Source organism: Pyrus communis, chromosome 14 (genome assembly GCF_963583255.1).
Source record: "Pyrus communis chromosome 14, drPyrComm1.1, whole genome shotgun sequence".
In the NCBI taxonomy this organism is placed as follows: domain Eukaryota; kingdom Viridiplantae; phylum Streptophyta; class Magnoliopsida; order Rosales; family Rosaceae; genus Pyrus; species Pyrus communis.
Window position 1 is genome coordinate 2,830,317 of NC_084816.1, and position 18,957 is coordinate 2,849,273.

General features: G+C 38.6%; 3 protein-coding genes across 6 annotated transcripts; 2 read left to right on the forward strand and 1 right to left on the reverse strand.

The window, feature by feature from the left end:
- Positions 1–2,942: 2,942 nt before the first annotated feature.
- Positions 2,943–5,017, reverse strand: LOC137715983 (FH protein interacting protein FIP2-like). Of its 4 annotated transcripts, none has more exons than XM_068455366.1 (3): positions 4,851–5,017; positions 4,695–4,763; positions 2,943–4,062 (listed from the first exon to the last, which is right to left on the reverse strand). In XM_068455366.1, exon 3 carries the CDS (start codon positions 4,036–4,038, stop codon positions 3,331–3,333), a length of 708 nt encoding a protein of 235 aa, XP_068311467.1. In that variant the 5' UTR covers positions 4,039–4,062; positions 4,695–4,763; positions 4,851–5,017; the 3' UTR covers positions 2,943–3,330. The 4 variants fall into 4 exon arrangements, with proteins under 4 accessions (XP_068311467.1, XP_068311466.1, XP_068311468.1 ...); XM_068455365.1 differs by having other exon boundaries at positions 2,943–4,103; XM_068455367.1 differs by having other exon boundaries at positions 4,687–4,763.
- Positions 5,018–10,647: 5,630 nt separating this feature from the next.
- Positions 10,648–11,115, forward strand: LOC137715637 (uncharacterized). Its single transcript, XM_068454979.1, has one exon. The coding sequence runs from the start codon at positions 10,648–10,650 to the stop codon at positions 11,113–11,115; it is 468 nt and encodes a 155-aa protein (XP_068311080.1).
- A 1,832-nt stretch (positions 11,116–12,947) lies between these two features.
- LOC137715734 (chloride channel protein CLC-f-like) lies at positions 12,948–18,771 on the forward strand. The gene is made up of 9 exons (XM_068455077.1): positions 12,948–13,644; positions 14,614–15,016; positions 15,567–15,761; positions 16,272–16,723; positions 16,821–16,925; positions 17,016–17,249; positions 17,454–17,666; positions 17,814–18,046; positions 18,390–18,771. The coding sequence occupies exons 1-9, from the start codon at positions 13,153–13,155 to the stop codon at positions 18,460–18,462; spliced, it is 2,400 nt and encodes a 799-aa protein (XP_068311178.1). The 5' UTR covers positions 12,948–13,152; the 3' UTR covers positions 18,463–18,771.
- Positions 18,772–18,957: the final 186 nt, after the last annotated feature.

Here is an 18,957-nt window from a genome sequence, read left to right on the forward strand (position 1 = left end):
TTCCCTGCTCTCTGTTTCACTCTCTCTTTCCTCTCTCCTTGCCCTGAACTCAAACCCAAAATCAGGCACTCCCTGCGCCTCCCCGCGCGTATCCTGTGTTTATCATTGATCTCACAATTGAGAGGCAACAATTCTCCTATGCTCATATCCTCGGCTTGTTCGACCTCCGCTTGACCGCGCCTTCATCCGCCACGACACCATCGCCAAATTCCATGACGCCCACCAAAACCCAGATACGGATCAACCAAAACCCAGAAAAAAAAAATCAATTACAAAACTCATATTATATTCTTCAAAAAATGCTCGAGTTGTGAAAATGGTGGAGTTTGATGATAATAGTGAAAAGGAATGGAGTTTGATGGTATGCAATTTCAACATCCAAAAGATGGCTTTTTTGATAATAGTGAAAATGAATGGAGTTTGATGATGAAGGGGAAAGTAGAGTGAGAGTGAGAGGACTTGGAGGGGCAGGAGAAAAAGATGGAGAGCTTTCAGGAGTGAGTGGGAGAGTTTTCTAGAAAAGGGAAAAAAATGTAAAAGATAAGATTTAATTATTATTTTTATTATTTTAGTTATTTAAACTGATACTGCACTAAACGTTTCAATAAGTTAGTCCAATTTAGTCTATTCTAAGTCAGTCCAACTTAGTCCCTGAAGCTAATCTAATCTGAGATAATCCAGTGCAACAAATGCACCCTAAAAGTATTATAAATTTAATTTGATCTGGTAAAGTCCGTAACTAGACCAATTAACAATAATGTCACGTCCTAAACTCCAAGACATGATACACCATTTAATTTTATTTAATCTTACGACTGCATCTAATTTTCGAGTTCAACTGCCTACGTACCTTATAAAAGCATCAACCCAATTCTAATTGACCATCCGTAGGAGAAATTCAACGTACACTACATAAATGTTTGGATATTCATACTTAGTATAAAGAGTAAATTATAGCAATGGTCCCTCAACTTTAACTCAATTAAAGCAATGATCCCTCACCTAAAAATTCATTACCATTCATTGCTCAACTCATCAAAATGTGCAACTACGGTCTCTCAACTAAAAATCCATTACCAATGGTCCCTCAACTTTAACCTAACTGAAGAAATGGTTCCTCAACTTTAACTAAATTGGAAAAATGGTCTCTTAATTTTAACCCAATGGTAGCAATGGTCATTCCAACATAACTCATTTTGACAAATTTTTAACAAAGTTGACGAAAATAATCATAGCTACACATTTTGATGAGTTGAGGGATTAATGGTAATGAATTTTTAATTGAGCGACCATTGCTCAAATTTGATTAAAAGTTGAAATATCTTTGTCACAATTTACTCGATGAATGAATGTTTCTCCCAAACACAAATAGAGTGACCATGGGCAGAATCTGCCCCCCTTCTTTCCACTTTCCTTTCCTTCATCGTAAAGCATAAAACATTCCTTCTACACAAGAAATATTTAATTGTACTAGAAATACAACTCGAAGTTTCATGACATAATTGGGGAGAAGTTTAATTATTTTTATGTCCCTCTAATTATGTCATTACACTTGGCGTACGGCCGTATTCTCGGTACACTAAAACATCACTCCTTCTGCACCTCACTTCTAAACCAATTCAATTGTCTTCCAATCTTCCAAACTAAAAGAAAGCCACTCCTTTATATACCTACTCGTGTAACTTCCAAATAAAATCCCATTTAGTTTTTGATAAACCCAACAAGCATAATATTCACTTCAAGAACGTAAAAATTCATCATTCAGTACTACGGTCTGGTGATATTCTTCTTTATTTAAAAGTAAGAGATTTTAAGTTCGAATCTCGTGGATAGAAAATTCGATACCAAATTAAACTGCCTATTGTGTGGCTTTGCCGAACTTTACTTCCGTATAAAAATATCGACCTACTCAACAAATAAAGAAAAAAAAAAAAAAAACGTAGAAATTCAACATTTCAAAACTATCCCACCACAAATGTGCCCCTACTTCAAAAATTAACCAAACACCTTCAATTCCAATTACTTTTCACTTACTCTTCAACGAAAACGGTTCAGACAAATAACATAGCCTCATAAAATCAAGAGGGAGTTAAATCAAGGCCAGGGTTTTCAGATTTCTACCCCAATATCTCCAAAACTGGTCTTCGAAACATAAAATTTACTGCCACGATCTCAGTTCGACGCCATCACCTTGAAACCTCAACATATATTACACGAATCGGATTAAAAACAAGAATCTAAATTTAACCCAAATCTGTAAGTGACAAATTCAAGGAACCACTTACATCGAAATGAAGCCGAAGAGAAGAGGATTAAACTTCTCTCTTGGCTTAAGGTCGAGTTCCGATGAGTTTGGCCAGACCTGAAGTTTTCTGGCGAGATTTGCTCCCTTTCTCGCCTTTCTTCTTCTGCCTTGTGTGGTGGTTTTTTCAGGGAAATCGACGTTACAAAACGGGTTGCGCTCGACGAGGGCTTAGACTTTGATATAAGACTTGTCGAAAACGGTGACCAAATGAAGGAGATATGAAGATTTGAGTTTGGGAGAGCAAAACGGACAAGGAAATGAAAAACCAGCGGCTGTACTTCTGGGTACAGCTAGTTCTACAAGCAGGGAAGACGAATATGCAAGTTGATTGGATTTAGAAAGTTTCTTGCAAATTACTAAATTACCCTTTGATTTAGAAAGTTTATAAATTTCTCTTTTGAACTCCAAATTTTAATTTATTTGCCCTCACGTATTCGTGACGACAAGTACTATAAGAGTATGCTCACATAGTAAGTTATAAGTGTCACGCCATGATAGTCAATGAAAGTCAACATTCACCCAATCAGGGAAATTTTGTCATTTACCACATTTGGGGATTAAAATACCCTAAAATTAGAGGCGGCTCGCAACACTAAATGCTTATTAGTCATTATATGGGATGACACAAAAGGTCGATGCATTATATCTAAAATGATGTTGTGACTAAAAGTTAAAATTTCATTTAATATTCTAATAATAAGATATATTAGAATTAAACCAGCACTATATTACACAAGCATGATTACATACATTTTGGCCAGTGCATTCAAGCGTCATTTGCAGTATTGTATACGTCGATAGTAAAATCCTTTCAAAGACCTACTTGTAATAACGAACTTGCAAAATAGAGACCAATGAATTAGAGGTACACCGTTGCGGTGGGTCACAAAAAGCCAAACATAGGACAAGTCAGATTATACATACATCAACCCTTTGCAAGTGGTTTAAATTAAAGAAATAAAAATTAGATTCATATAGCATCCCAAAAGCACTTCTAACATGATCAACATTGTCAAGGATAACTTTCAGTACCTACAATCTTCCACGCAAGATGCCCCAGCTAGATTGTAGCGTTCAGCACCCACAAAAGAAGCTCCTCGAAGATTTGCTTCAGAAAAAGTAGAACCGACCAAACATGCATTGTCAAAGGTAGCACCTTCAGCATCAGCGTAGTTGAAATTAGAACCTAGAATATTTGCACCTGAAAAACACACGTGTCTCAGACATGCATAGCTGAAGTTGACATTTGACAGGTCCAGTTTTGAAAGATTAAGGCCAGAAAGATTAACCCCTCGAAAATAAAGCTTAAATGTGCCATTATCCAAGCGTGTAGACCACTTCTTTGTTGAATATATGTGGTTGATAACCTCGGCACGGGTAAAATCTGCATCCAACTTCTTATCTTCCTTACTGTTCAGGACATCAAGTATTCCATCAACTAACCCAAGTAGTTGATAGTACTTTGCCTCCTTAACAAGTTCTGCATATTGGGAAGCTTCTAATTTAGGAATCTCACCGTCTCTTAACCAGTTAAGAATGTGCCGAAAATGTTCCCCATCCCTATCGATAAAAACATATCCCTTCTTATCTTGGCGCAAAGTGTGTCGACCGCTAAACATTGCAGCAAGCATGGAGTCGGGTTGACGCTGAGTTAGAGTATCGACGGTGGTGGAAAACTTCTTCCCTCCCACATTGAGGTGAACCAAGGATGAAGAATCGCAGTCCTGTGCCATTGCTTGGAAACTTTGAGAGATGAACTGATACAGGAAATCAAGAGTATAACTGGAAAACTTCTCCACTGCAAAGAATAACAACAAAAGAGAGAGAACCATTACGAAGCAACAACTAACAGAGAAATATCAGGAATGGAAAAGGATCTCTTATAAAACTAAGCGCATTTATAAGAGTTCAAAATCGAAGCTCATAGGGTTGGTGAACATATTCAATACAAGGGCGAAATACGAAGAGTCGAAAATCGTATGTATTTTCCCTTAGTTATGTCATAACATAATTGGGGAGAAGTTTAAATGTTCAAGCGTCCAACCGATTATGTCTTGACACTTGGTGTGCCGGGCCGTGTTTCTAGTGCACTGAAAAATCTCTTGATGTACACCTCACTTCTAAACCAATTCAATTATCTTCACTCTTTCAAACTAAAAAAAGCCACTGCTCCATATATTTACTCACGTAACTTCCAAATAAAATCTCATTTAGTTTCTGTTAAACCCAACAAGTATAATAAGAACGAAAAAATTCACCATTTCAAAACCAACCCACCACAAATCTGCCCCTACTTCGAAAATTAACCAAAAAAACAGTTCACACAAATAGCATAGCCTCATAAAATCAAGAGGGAGTTAAATCAAGGTAGGGTTTTTTACCCCAATACCTCCAAAACTGATCTTCGACGCCTAAAATTTACTGCCACGATCTCAGTTCGACGCCATCAGCTCGAAACCTCGACATATATTACACGAATCGGATTACAAACAAGAATATAAAGTTAACCCAAATCTGTATGTGACGAATTCAAGGAACCACTTACATAGAAATGAAGCCCATGAGAAAACGATTAAACTTATCTCTTGGCTTAAGGTTGAATTCCGATGATTTTGGCCGGAATTTGGAGTTTCCCGGCGGGATTTGCTCTCCTTCTCGCCTTTATTCTGCCTTGTGTGGTGATTTCTCCCGAACACAAATAAAGTGACCATGGGCAAGAATCTGCACTTTTTCTTTCCACTTTCCTTCATAGTAAAACATAAAACATCCTTCTAGAGAAATTTTTAGTTGTGACGAGAATATAAATGAAATACCATCTATTTTAATAGGAACAGTAGGAAATTTTATTTTTAAAACTATTAACTTTTTAGCATACATATATCACCATTTATATAATAATACGTAATGTACCACATATATACCAATCACACTGAAAAATCTCTCAACTTCTAAACCAATTCAATTGTCTTCCACTCTTCCAAACTAAAAGAAAGCCACTCCTTCATATACTTGCACGTGTAACATCCAAATAAAATCCCATTTAGAGCATTTCCAAAAGATGTGTCAAATTTTAAACATCAAAATGATATTTAATAGTTTATGTGACAATTTGACATTTTATCTAATATTTTGCTCCATCCGATATGTCAAATAATAATATTATTTATTAAATTTTTTAATCTTTTGTGGGGTTCAATGATTGACACAACCAATCAGAAACTTGAAAAACACAACAACATTTATTATATATTATATTAATCTATTAAAAAAATATTTAATAAATTGGACATTTGTTGTCAAATTTAACAGCAAAAGGCTTTGCCTTCAATTGACTTAACGCCACATAGGAAATTGAAGGCTAAATTGGAGAAACTGTCATTTTTTACTATTATATGCCTACGTGGCTGTTTTAGCATTTCATTTGGAGATGCTTTAGCTTCTGTTAAACCCAACAAGCATAACGTTCATTTTAACAACGAAAGTCAAGCATCCCGCTCGAACGTCAAGAGTTCTGGGTGCAGGTAAAAGGGCTACCTCTTCCTTTCATGACTCGTCAGATGGGTCAATTTATTGGTAATCATATCGGAGATTACGTTGTGACTGATCAAAGTAGGAAGCAAGAGCTAAATGGTAGTATCCTATGGATTCGTTCGGTGATCGATATTACTAAACCCCTCCGTAGAAGTCTTTTGATTAAGCTAGAGAATGAAGCTGTTGACGTTGCAGTGCGTTATGAAAAGCTTCCTTCCACATGCTTTCTATGTGGTATGATGGATCATATGGAAGAGCTTTGTGAACTATGTAAAAAGGAGAACGCTGATGATCTTGCTAAGCCTTATGGTCGCTGGTTTCAGGAACATGTAAATGGTGAAGGTTATCGTAAACCACATGGCAAACGGTTTGGTTTGGAAGGTTCCCGACCCTGGAGGATGACGGCACCGTTGGCCGATGATGATGATGGGCTGACAGTTGGGGGGTTATGGAAGATCAGCATGGTGGCGAGAAGGCTAGGGCTGTTCCTAATGGTACGGAGGGAAGTTTGGAAGGAAACAATAATTTGGCTCCGATTGCAGCCGAAAATCAATCCCATATTTCCTTATTGCCTGATTAAAATGAATTACCACTTACAGATGAGATGATGGTTGACCAACAGGATTTGAACGCAATTACTGATGGCCTAATAATTTCTCCGGATCTAGTGACGTCGACTTTTAAAGAAGGGGTTGGTGTTGATGTGCTGACTAGTGATGTGGCCGTTCCGGCTAATTGTACCATCATGTCCCAACATGTCTCAATGCCAGCTAAACTAAATGTAAATTCTCCGTCAGCTGCTGCTCTTTTTTCTTCGAGCTATGGAAGGTTTGGTTTTGGGGAGATGGAAGGCGGGCGGGCTTTGTCCGCATCTAGCATCATGAAGGACAAACAGATTGTTCTAGAGGGGGTTTTGGAAGATATGTGGCAACCTCTGTCAGACTGTAGTGCAGCAGTGACGAATCACTGGGAGCTCACTCTGGGGCCGGACCCCTTCAATTTACTGCCAATAATTGAGGGTAATTTTCAGAAAAAAGAGGAGGCCACGTAAAATTGTTAAAACCAAGTCGGCGTGAGGATGCATCTTTGGTGTCTAGGTCGAGACCGGCTTTGTTGGAGGCTACCCCAGGAGTTAGGAAACGGTGTACTCCTGAGGATGACGATGCTCTCCCTACATTTGTTTCAAGGCGCAAATGGAGGTTTTAGATCTTCATCGGAGGAGACTGACGAGCGTCAATCCCGCCGGTCTCAATGAGTTGTCTTAGTTGGAACTGCAGCGGGCTTGGGAACCTCCGTGCAGTTCAGGCACTCCAAAGGTATATATACAGTGAAGATCCCGATATTGTTTTCCTGTGCGAAACCAAAAGTAATGGTATAAGCATGGAAAAACATAGATTGAAACTATACTTTGATTTCGTCTTCTCCGTTCCGAGTCGAGGACCGGGAGGGGGTTTATGTGTGTTGTGGAAACAGGAGATAAATTTGAGTCTGCGTTCCTACTCGCAGAATCATATTGATATGGATGTGGGAGGTATTGGTGATGTGAATTATTGGCGTGTGACCTTTCTTATGGCTTTCCGGTGGTTCGTGAGAGAGCTAAAACATGGAGGTTGATGGAAACTTAAGCGGGAAATGGGAATTTGTCGTGGCTCTGTTTGGGAGACTTCAATGAAGTTTTGTTTGAACATGAACAGGAAGGTGGCAATCCGCGAGATGGAAGGCAAATTGCTGGGTTTCGGGATGCTCTTGTCAGCTTTTGGATTTGGGTTTCGTGGGAAATAAATTTACGTGGTTTACGACGCGTGATGGCGGAATCAAAGTCAGGCTTGATAGGGCTGTAGCGAATCAATCTTGGATGGATCTTTTTCTAGGTTTTAAGGTTCACCATCTTAAGAAATCAACTTCGAATCATACACCGTTACTTGTTGGGTGGGATGGTAGAATTCGCATGAAAGGTAGGAAGAGCTTTCGTTACGAGCAACGTTGGTCTGAGCAAGAGGGATGTCGTGAGGTGGTAAAGAGTGGCTGGGAGATTAGTGTAACGGGAGTTTAGATGTTCAGAGTGACGGAGAAACTTAAGGCGACAAGGATTTGGTTATCCAAATGGGCTCGAGACAATGCAAGACAGGGGCCAAAAGAGATTGCCTAGGTCGAAGAAAAACTCACGGTTTTGCTTGGGTTACCTTTCACGGAATCGTCGACTGTACAGAAAAAAATATTTGCTAGCTAAGTTAAACTCCCTATTGGAACAAGAGGAAGTTTTCTGGCGCCAGAGATCTAAGGAGAACTGGTTAAAGCTAGAGGATCGTAATACCAGGCATTTCCATCAGAAAGCTACTCGTAGGCAAAGGAAAAATTGGATCCACGGGCTAAAGGATGAGAACGGGGATTGGCATGACAACAAACCTGGTATGTAACGTGTGGTGGTGGATTATTTCACTAAGTTATTTGATTCAGATGGTGGGGGAAATTTAAATATGGTGTTGGACCACATTACACCCAGAGTTAACGATGTGATGAATGCTGATCTCCTTCGTATTGTCTCCAATGAGGAAGTTAAGGAAGCACTGTTTCAAATGCATCCGACCAAGTCCCCTGGTCCGGATGGCTTGTCTCATGGATTCTACCAGAAACATTGGGATGTGGTAGGCGCTGATGTTTGTGGTGGCGTTCGTTTGATGCTGCAGTCAGGTTGCATGCTCCGCAAAATTAATTGTACACATGTTACCCTGATTCCGAAAGTTTGTGCAATGTCGTTTACAAGATTGTTGCAAAGGTTCTCACAAATAGGCTTTAAGAGTATCATGCCGAAGATTATTAATCCCACTCAGAGTGCTTTCATACCGGGAAGAATAATTTCTGATAATACTTTAGTGGCGGCAGAAATAGCACATCACATGCATAAACGTAGCTCGGGCTGGAACGGAGTTGTGGCTTTAAAGCTAGATATTAGTAAGGCATATGATAGGTTGGAATGGAACCTTTTGGAGTCTATAATGAAATGCATGGGTTTCTCTGAGGAGTGGATTCGATTGGCGATGATTTGTGTGTCCACGGTCACTTATTCTTTTAAAGTAAATGGTGAACCAGTGGGTTTTGTTTCTCCTAAACGTGGTATTCAACAAGGAGATCCGCTTTCTCCTTACTTATTTGTGTAGTGTGCCGAAGGTCTCTCGGCGGCCTTATGAAATGCGGAGAAAGGAGGACTTATGAAAGGTGTTGCGATTTGTAAAAACGCTCCAAGTATAAGCCATCTCTTGTTTACATGTGATAGCTTTCTATTTGCTGGAGGCACTCTGGATGAATGTCAAAATATAAAATTAGTTTTGATGAAGTATGAGCTTGCATCAGGGCAAGCAGTTAATTTTATCTAGAGTTGTGTGGCTTTTAGCCCTAATCTCAGAGAGTGATCAACAACTATTGGCAGATTGCTTGGGTGTTCGAAGGGTGCAGGCCCATGATAGGTATCTCGGGTTACTGGTTTTTGTGGGAAAATCTAAAATGGATGGAAAAACTGCAGGGGTGGCGTGGCGGCGTGAAGGCATTTTGGGCTGGTTTGATATTGCTGTGCTTTGAAAAAAAGCTACTTCTGCTGTGCTGTGAAAATAAGCAGCAGAGTGTTTGGTAAACTTTTTTTGTAAAAGTGTTTTTGAAAAAGAAAAACAGTATTATAGTGTTTAGTAAACTTTTATGTAAAACAGATGTGAAAAAAGTCGGTTTTTCAAAGCTGGGTTTTGCAGCTTCTTGTTTTTTGCTTTTTTTCACCCAAAACTGTGAAAAAAAGCTGAAGCTAAATGTTTTCCAAACACAAAAACAGCTCCCAGCTTTTTTCAGAATCATCTCAGTACCAAACCAGGCCTTTGAGTAGTGCAGGGAAAGAATTACTAGTCAAGACCGTGGCTCAGGCATTACTAATGTATACTATGCAGTGCTTCCTTCTTCCAAAATGTTTCTGTGAGGAATTGAACATGATGATAGCCAAGTTTTGGTGGAGCAGAGAACCCGGGAAGCACAAAATTCATTGGGTGAACTGGCGAACCTTATGTAAATCAAAAGAGGAAAGGGGTTTGGGTTTCAGAGATCTCTAAGCTTTTAACATCGCTCTTGCGAAACAGGGGTGGAGATTTATCATGCAGCCTCATTCGTTAGCTTTCACTCTTTTCAAAGCACGGTACTTTCCTTCCACAAATTTCTTGAGCGCACCAGTAAAGACAAACGCATCGTTTGTATGGCGTAGTATTGCAGCCACTCGTCCAGTGATCTCTAAAGGTCTACGTTGGCAAGTGGGAGGTGGTTCGTGTGTAAAAATTTGGTGCGATAATTGGTTGCCGAGAGAGAATTATTTCAAAGTTTTCACTCCCCCTCCATTGCTGCCACTACTTGAGGCCACGGTGGAGAGTTTGTTTTTGGATGGGACACGAACTTGGAACAAAAACATGCTTCATCGATTGTTTAGCTTAGAAGAAGTGGAAGTTATTCAGAGCATCCCTCTCAGTATTCGACGTATGTTTGATAGACAAGTTTGGCATTACGAACGGAATGGTATTTTCTCAGTGAAGAGTGCTTCTTACTTGGCAAGGAGAGAGGTGGATGCTAGAACGTCGGGTTCGAATTCCCAAGATTCGATAATCTGGAAAAGACTATGGAATGCTTGTGTTTCTGGTAAGGTAAAAATATGTGTTTGGAGGGGGTGTTTGGATTCTCTACCGACTATAACAAAACTTGCTACAAAACGTATTGTCTAGGAAACAGAGTGTTTGTTTTGCTCCGGGCAGCCAGAAACTGTCGAGCATGTGTTGAGAGATTGCTCGATGGCTCGAGCAATATGGTTCGCGAGTTTGGGCATTAGAGGCCAAGGTAATTCATCAGTATGTTTCAGAGATTGGGTAACTAAGCTTGTTCATGATTCCTCCAAGTTGACTTTTGACTTGGTGTTGACAACTCTATGGAGCCTTTGGAGAGCTCACAATGATCTTTTGTGGAAAGGTACAATCACTCACTTGCGTGATGTGGCTTTGAGAGCCGAGGAATGGATGCTTGCTTTTAGGCACTATCACTCTCCTAGCAAAATGGTATCGATACATACCATACAAAAGTGGTCTCCTCCTGACATAGGTTTCTTGAAGTGTAACTTCAATGGTGCTTGGGATGAGAGATTGAGGAAAGGTGGTGTTCGGGTGATTATTCGCAACTGTAGTGGTGAATTTTTTGCGGGTCTTGCGGCTGTGGAGGAAGATGTCGGTTCGGCTCTACAAGTAGAGCTCTTGGCAGCTCGGTGAGCCTTGCAATTTGCTCATGAAATAGTTTCATGCAGCTCAGGGATCATTTTCGAAGGGATTTCAGCTTGACCCTTGTGGCAATGAATGGGGAGGGCGATGATCACTTCATTTTGGGTCCTATCATCAATGATAATTATATTCTCCTGCGAGGTTTTGTTCATGCAACGACAAGCTTCATTCGACGTGAGGGGAACAGTGATGCCCATCGTTTGGCTCGGGCGGGTTTGCAAGCAACAGGGGAGTTGATTTGGGTTGAGAACCTTCCTGATATGCTTGCTAATGTCCTGAGGAGAGTTCTCAACGCAAGCTTAGTTGATGTTGATGTAACTTTAATGCTTTCTGAGGATAGTTAACTATAGTTAAGTTGTTTTGTGCGGGACACTTTTTTTCCTTCGACCGAGTTGAAATTCTTGACAATGTTTTTTATCGAGGACCTTTTATGCATATTATCTTCTTGCCTTGTATGTTTCCTCCTTGTTAATGAATATTGTACTTCTTTCAAAAAAGAACGAAAAAAAATCAACATTTCAAAACTAACCCACCACAAATCTGCCCCCTACTTCAAAAATTAACCACACACCTTCAATTCCAATTACTTTTCACTTACTCTTCAACGAAAACAGTTCGCACAAATAACATAGCCTGATAAAATCAAGAGGGATTAAAAACAAGAATCTAAAATTAGCCCAAATCTGCAAGTGACAAATTCAAGGAACCACTTACATAGAGATATGAAGATATGAGTTTGGAGAGCAAAACGGAGAAGGAAATGAAGAAACAGCGGCCGTACTTCTGGGTATAGCTGGTCCTGCACGCAGGCGCAGGGAAGACGAAGATGCAAGTTGTTTAGCTTCAGAAAGTTTCGAAATTACTAAATTAGAAAATTTATAAATTTCTTATTCCCAACTCCAAATTTTAATCCGTTTGAGCTCACGCGTTCATGACGAGGAGTACTACAATAATATGTTAAGAGAATAAGTCATACGTATCACACTCCGTTAATGGAAACATTCACCCAATCAAGGATATCTATATATACACGTAAAATTTTAAATTAGAATAACTTGAAAATTTCAAATAAAGTTTAATCGAAAATTCATAATTTTTCGAAATCTCAAACGTTCTAATTTCATTCCAATTTTTTACAATTACTTGACTTCGGTAATTTTTTGAATTTAGAAAACAAATATACTGTTAATGCATGTATCGAATGACAAATTTTAAAAAAATTCAGTCAAGAATAATAATATGATACTCGTATCACATTTTTTATATCATATTGGTGGTTCTTCTTTAATAAAGATAATATCTATATATATTGGTGGACCTTATCTTTATTAAAAAAATGGTACAAATATAATAAGTATAACATTACTTTAAGAATAAAAAATAATTCTCTAGTCAAAATCAAACTTACCATTCCAATTAGGAAGACATAATACATTTTTCTATGTGTTCAAAACACGATCATATATATATATATATATATATATATATATATATATATATATATATATATATATATATATATATATATATCATATGAAGAAACATTTAAAAGAAAATTCATATATAATGTACTATCCGTTATTACAGCAAGTAGAAAACCAAAGTGATCCTTTTCGGATCCTCGTTGTGAGGATCCCAGAGATCTAAAAATCATATTCCTTAATCATATATTGTGCGGTCAGTTTTTGTCTAGTATTATTTGGGTTCAATTAAAAAATTTTAAAATAATTTATAGCTAAATGTGAATGGTCACGGTTGACGAATCTTCAAATTCTGACTCGAACGGTTGAAAAAAAGTGAAAAAGCGTAGCACCAACGCCTAGCAAAAAACAAGAATGACAAATGAGAAAGGTAAAACTGAGATTGCAAGCTTTTGAAGCAAACAAGGAATGCGTTAGTGAATCAGAACAGGGAGAAGATGGAGAGGAACCAGAGGACTGTTGATTTTGCAGAATTGTAGAGAGAGAAAGAGGGGAGAGAGAGGGGGGATTGGGGTTTTAAGTTGTGGTGGTGGTGTTGGGGAAGAGGATGTCAGGCGAGGAATACAGCGATGAGACTCGTCTGCTGCGATCCTCCAACGACATTATCAAAGACGACAACGCCGGCCTTTCGGCAGAGAAAGACAGCGACTTGGAAGCTCAAGAGGGATTAATAAGCAGCAGGAGAAGCAGTATTAGTCCGACCGGTAGAAGAGGCGGAGTCGGAGGCTTCAAAGATCTGCTGATCAAGCATTTGGACGGCGTAGGAGGGCTTTCCGGCCGCCGTCTCAGTATCAAGCGCGGCCGAGATAATTCCCCAAATCACGGCGGCAGAGAGGTTAGAGAGCAGCGTTCCGCTGTAGATCACCACCACCATCATAATCAGCATCATCAGATTCAGCAGCAACATCATGAGTCTCTAGCCGGAAGCGACGGTAATGACGAGCTTGCCGATAGTGCCCCACCGGAGTGGGCGTTGCTTCTCCTTGGTTGCCTTCTTGGCCTCGCCACGGGTCTCTTTGTTGCCGCATTTAACAAAGGGGTAAGTTTTCGATCCTTCGGAGCCTCCGATCGTGTAATACCATTGATGTTTTGATGATCCAATTGTTGCCCATCATGACAAAACTTGTAAATTTTGTAAAGTTACGCAAAAGATGTGAACTTGTTGCTTAGGTTTTCGATACTAGTTACGGTTCTAAGAATGCTTCAAAACCTCCAATGTTTAATCCCAGTAATGTTTTGGGAGATCCAGTTGTACCCATCATGAAAAAAACTTGTAATTTTTATGAAATTATGCAAAAGATGTGAACTTGTTGCTTAGCTTTTCAGCACTGTATTTTGTGTTCGATTTGTTACGTTTCTTAGAATGCTTTAAAACCTCCAATGCTTGAATCCATTGATGTTTCGGATATCCAATTGCTACCCATCATGAAAAAGCTTCTAATATTTGTAAATTTATGAAAAGATATGAATTTGCTGCTTAGTTTTACAGCACTGGTATTTTTGCTTGACACTTGTTGCGGTTCCTAGAACGCTGATTCTGCACCATTTCCAACCTCTATTCTCAGTTAGAATGTATTATGTTAGATCAAAAGTTGTTATTATTCGTAAACAATCTCAATGGTTTTGATGGGCTTGGTTCTTGTGGTTGGCTATAAGGTATAAAAATGTTGTGCTTCTCTGCATGGTTTTTGGCTTGTAGAGTCTGTATAATTATATGTGTCAGTTTCAGTTAATTCTATTGTTTAGCTTCTAGAATCTGCCCATTGTGATTAAACTCACAGTGTTTCCAAGTTAAGAAAAAAAGAATGTGTGAACTTGTTGCTTGTTTCTGTGCCAGTGTCTGTATGATGCTTGGTGTGATTGAAAATGGTCTACATTTGAAAATGATACCATTAACAGATAAAATATGGTGCTTCTTGGTATGGTTGTTTAACTTGTAGTCTATATAACAGTATGTTTGTTTTAGTTTATTCTGTTCACATTGATTGACGCCCTAGTGCTCATCTAGGTACATGTTATACATGAATGGGCCTGGGCTGGTACTCCAAGTGAAGGTGCTGCATGGCTCCGTCTGCAGAGACTAGGCGATACTTGGCATCGAATTCTCCTAATACCGGTCACGGGTGGGGTTATTGTTGGCATGATGCATGGTTTACTTGAAATATTGGACCAGATAAGGCAGTCCAGTTCCTCTCAAAGGCAAGGATTTGATTTACTTGCTGCAGTCTTTCCCTCAATAAAGGCTGTCCAAGCAGCTGTCACTTTAGGTACCGGTTGTTCTTTGGGTCCTGAAGGCCCTAGTGTAGATATTGGAAAATCTTGTGCCAATGGATTCTCATTAATGATGGAAAACAACAGAGAAAGGAAGATTGCCCTTGTTGCAGCAGGTGCAGCGGCTGGAATTTCTTCAGGTACTACCTATATTTTCTTGTCCACAATTTGTTTGCATTTGTTTTTTCAGTTTTTCTTTTTTCGTTTCCTTTGTCTACTAGTGCTTTACGATATTTTACAGGAAACAACCTAATTTAGTATTGTCTTGAACAATTATTATATACTATATTCATAAGAAGAAAAAGAATCTATTCTTTATGACTAACAACTGTGGGAGATTGAAACTTATTTTGAATGTAATTATTTGATGTATAGTTCATTCATTTCTTTTGTTTTGCAACATCCAGCTGTCTTTGAGATCATGAAATACAAATTATGTAACGAGTGTGCTATTTATTGATGTTAATCTCAGAATTTGTTTGCAAATTAGAGTAACATTTCTGAGGAACTTTACCTTCGATATGAGATGCACTCATATTTTTTTCATTCACAGTATGTTCATTTGTGTCCCTTAATCACAAATATGAACAAATTTAGTTTGTACTCCTAGAACAGTGAGGAACTTTATGAATTTCTGTTTTTACCAGTGAACAAGTCTGGTAGTAAACTTTTAGGATTTTTTCTCCTCAGGTTTCAATGCGGCAGTTGCTGGTTGTTTCTTTGCTATTGAAACGGTGTTAAGGCCTCTTCGAGCAGAAAACTCACCTCCATTCACAACTGCAATGATTATTTTGGCTTCTGTTATATCATCCACTGTATCTAATGTTTTACAAGGGACTCAATCAGCGTTTACAGTGCCTACATACGATCTAAAATCTGCTGCTGGTACTTGATATTCTCCTCTCTTTCTTTCTTTTTTCTCAAATTACAATTTTTTTTTTTCATTTTCTTCAATAAATATAATTGGTAATATTAATTAATTATATGCATGTATAATGTATGTATGTGTTTACTATGGTTTCAATTTATTTAGGCATATAGGTGTATATACATTTTCTGATTTTATGTGCACTCATGTGAAGTGTTCCTCAAACAACTATGGTTAAAAGTTGTGTGCTTGAGTGTTTGGTGATATCCTTGTTGGAACGCTTTTGATCTGTTACTGACTTGATGGTGGGGAACAGTCACATTTCATATGATTTTTACCACATTTTCATTCCATCCGTTCCTTTTTTCTATTAATGAATTGTTCAAAGTGCAACTTGGTATGAAAATTTCCTAGGACATCTAAACTGCTGAATTTCTCTCTTGCATGCAATTTTCAATTTTAAGATAAATGATTCCGGTGCATCTGTTCTGAGACTTCTTTTTATATGTTTTGATATTGCCTTGTAGAACTTCCTCTATACCTGATATTAGGAATGCTATGTGGTGCTGTAAGTGTAGCCTTGACTCGATTGGTTGCTTGGTTCACAAGGTTCTTTGATTTTATCAAGGAAAGATTTGGTCTTCCAGCTGTTGCCTGCCCAGCTTTAGGTGGTTTAGGAGCTGGGATTATTGCTCTTAAGTATCCTGGAATTCTGTACTGGGGTTTTACAAATGTTGAAGAAATTTTGCATACTGGGAATGCTTCGGCTCCTGGAATCTGGCTGTTAACTCAGTTAGCAGCAGCTAAAGTTGTGGCAACAGCTTTATGCAAGGGTTCTGGGTTGGTAGGTGGCCTATACGCACCAAGCTTGATGATTGGTGCTGCTGTTGGTGCTGTATTTGGGGGTTCGGCTGCAGAACTGATAAACTCAGCGATTCCAGGAAATGCTGCTGTTGCCCAGCCACAGGCTTATGCACTGGTACAGTTCTTTACAAGGGGCTCATTTTGATTTCTGCAGTGGTAAATATATACTTTAGTCCATACGATATGACTGAAATAGTTCTAAACTTTGGTAGGTTGGAATGGCTGCTACACTAGCTTCAGTTTGTTCAGTACCATTGACGTCAGTTCTGCTTCTGTTTGAGCTCACAAAAGATTACCGGATATTGCTCCCTCTCATGGTATTCTTCTGCTGATATAATTTCTTAATTCATGTATTTGGTGCACAAGTTTTTAATGCTTGGTGTTAATTTTTTGTTTCGTGCAAGTAGGGGGCTGTTGGATTGGCAATATGGGTGCCCTCTGTGGTAAACCAGGAAAAGGAGACTGAACCTTCTGAAACACGGAATTCAGCAAGAGTTTATTCTTATGTTTCGGCTGATGAAGAAAAAGACGAAGCTAATTGGAGACAACATGATGATGGAGATGATTTGGAACTCTCTGTTATTGGAAACTATTCTGACTCCGAATTAGTTAGTGAAGAATTGCTTCTGGAAGATCTAAAGGTTTCACATTTGTTCTTTAAAGTTGTTTATCAAGAGTTATTTTTCTCACTCACTCACACATGAACTGGCCCTCAATAAGTAATTTAAATTGTTATCAATTAATTTGATTTTGTTTCTTTTTCTTTTGCAACTGCAGCATCTCTATTCATTTTTTTGCTTTCATTCTACCTGACTTACTCACTTGTTTATCCCTTCTTATGTCAGGTTTCGCGAGCCATGTCAAAGAAATATGCGAAGGTTCCTGTGAGCTTGACTCTGAAAGACGCAATAAAATGCATGCATGAGAGTCACCAGAATTGTGTACTGGTGGTTGATGATGAAGATTTTCTGGAAGGAATATTAACATATGGTGATGTTAGACGGTTTCAATCAAAGAAGTCTAGCGATGCATCAAAGAGCGAATCTAGATTTTTGGATGTATGTGATAACATGCACACGTGTTTGTCTTCCATAAGTTCTATTATTAGTTAATCCCTAGTTTCTTTATTTCATAATGTGTTGGTGTGATTTCTACTATAAAAGTTTGTAATCTTCTAATTATATCTGAATTTGGAATCTTTGCAGGCAAATACATGTCTTGTTTCATCTGTTTGTACTCGAGGAATTCACTATAGAGGACGAGCGCGTGGTTTATTTACCTGTTATCCAGACACAGATTTAGCAATGGCCAAGGAGCTAATGGAGGCCAAGGATATAAGGCAGTTGCCTGTGGTTAAGCGTGTCAGAGAACCACCAAAAGAAATAAAGCGAAGAATTGTTGCTATTCTTCATTACGATTCAATCTTGAACTGCCTCAGGTTTCCATTACATTCTCACTTTACGGTTATATGATATGATACCTTGTTTCCTCTCCTATATTTGATGCCTGTGCTTAAACTACACCAACACAAACAACCTTACCCTTCACCTCGTATATTTTAATCTGATTGTTCTCTTTTACTTTCCACTCTTTCGTCCAAACTGCAAAATACATAACTTAATGGCTGTATTCGAATCCTGCTTCCCCTTTTTTTCTTCATCTCCGCTTCGATGTAACCAGAAATGTGAAATTGCCCATTCATTAGTTACAATTTATGCTTGCACTTGACTAAATTTTGATGCCACAATTTGTCTCATCGGGATGATATCGTGTTTATGCAGAGAGGAGATAAATCACAGGAAAACAGTTCAACATAGAAAAGAGAATCTCCACGAGATTACCAATGGCCTTTAGCTTTTAGTAACAGAGCTGATGCCAGACCTTAGTGTGAGACAGCCAACGTGAAAGAGAAGCTCAAAGCTCCGAGCAAAGTGAGGGAGACCAAAAGTTGATCTGTCAGATTGGTTTTTCCTTTTTCCTTTGCTTTTGTGGAATTTGGCTTCGGAACGAAGTATGTATTTCCAGTTCCTTCGTTTGAGGCTTGAAATTTCTTACGGGGTTTTTATTTTTGATATCACATATTCTTTTTGTGTAACCTACTACTTTGGTCATTGTACATGGAAAACACAAACCTTATAAATGAAATTCATAATGCAAGCTGAATGGTTGGATATGGTACTCCTTTTCTTTGAGAAAAGACCAAAACACCCTCGATGCGCAACGGTCGTCGGTTGTTTTTAAATAAATAATGCTTTTCTCGAAATTGATTTTTCTTCATTTTGTTTAAAGACGTCTCAAGTTTGAAACAATTCACGGTACTTACAAATGCTTAATACTATCACCGTATTA

What these genes read in the sequence shown, in the direction of transcription:
- LOC137715983 (XM_068455366.1), bottom strand. Translation starts at nt 4,038, where the DNA reads ATGGCACAGGACTGCGATTCTTCATCCTTGGTTCACCTCAATGTGGGA.
- LOC137715637 (XM_068454979.1), top strand. Translation starts at nt 10,648, where the DNA reads ATGGCTCGAGCAATATGGTTCGCGAGTTTGGGCATTAGAGGCCAAGGT.
- LOC137715734 (XM_068455077.1), top strand. Translation starts at nt 13,153, where the DNA reads ATGTCAGGCGAGGAATACAGCGATGAGACTCGTCTGCTGCGATCCTCC. An exon ending in GGATATTGCTCCCTCTCATG is followed by an intron (nt 16,926 to 17,015) that starts GTATTCTTCTGC and finishes TCGTGCAAGTAG; the next exon opens with GGGGCTGTTGGATTGGCAAT. An exon ending in TGCTTCTGGAAGATCTAAAG is followed by an intron (nt 17,250 to 17,453) that starts GTTTCACATTTG and finishes TTCTTATGTCAG; the next exon opens with GTTTCGCGAGCCATGTCAAA.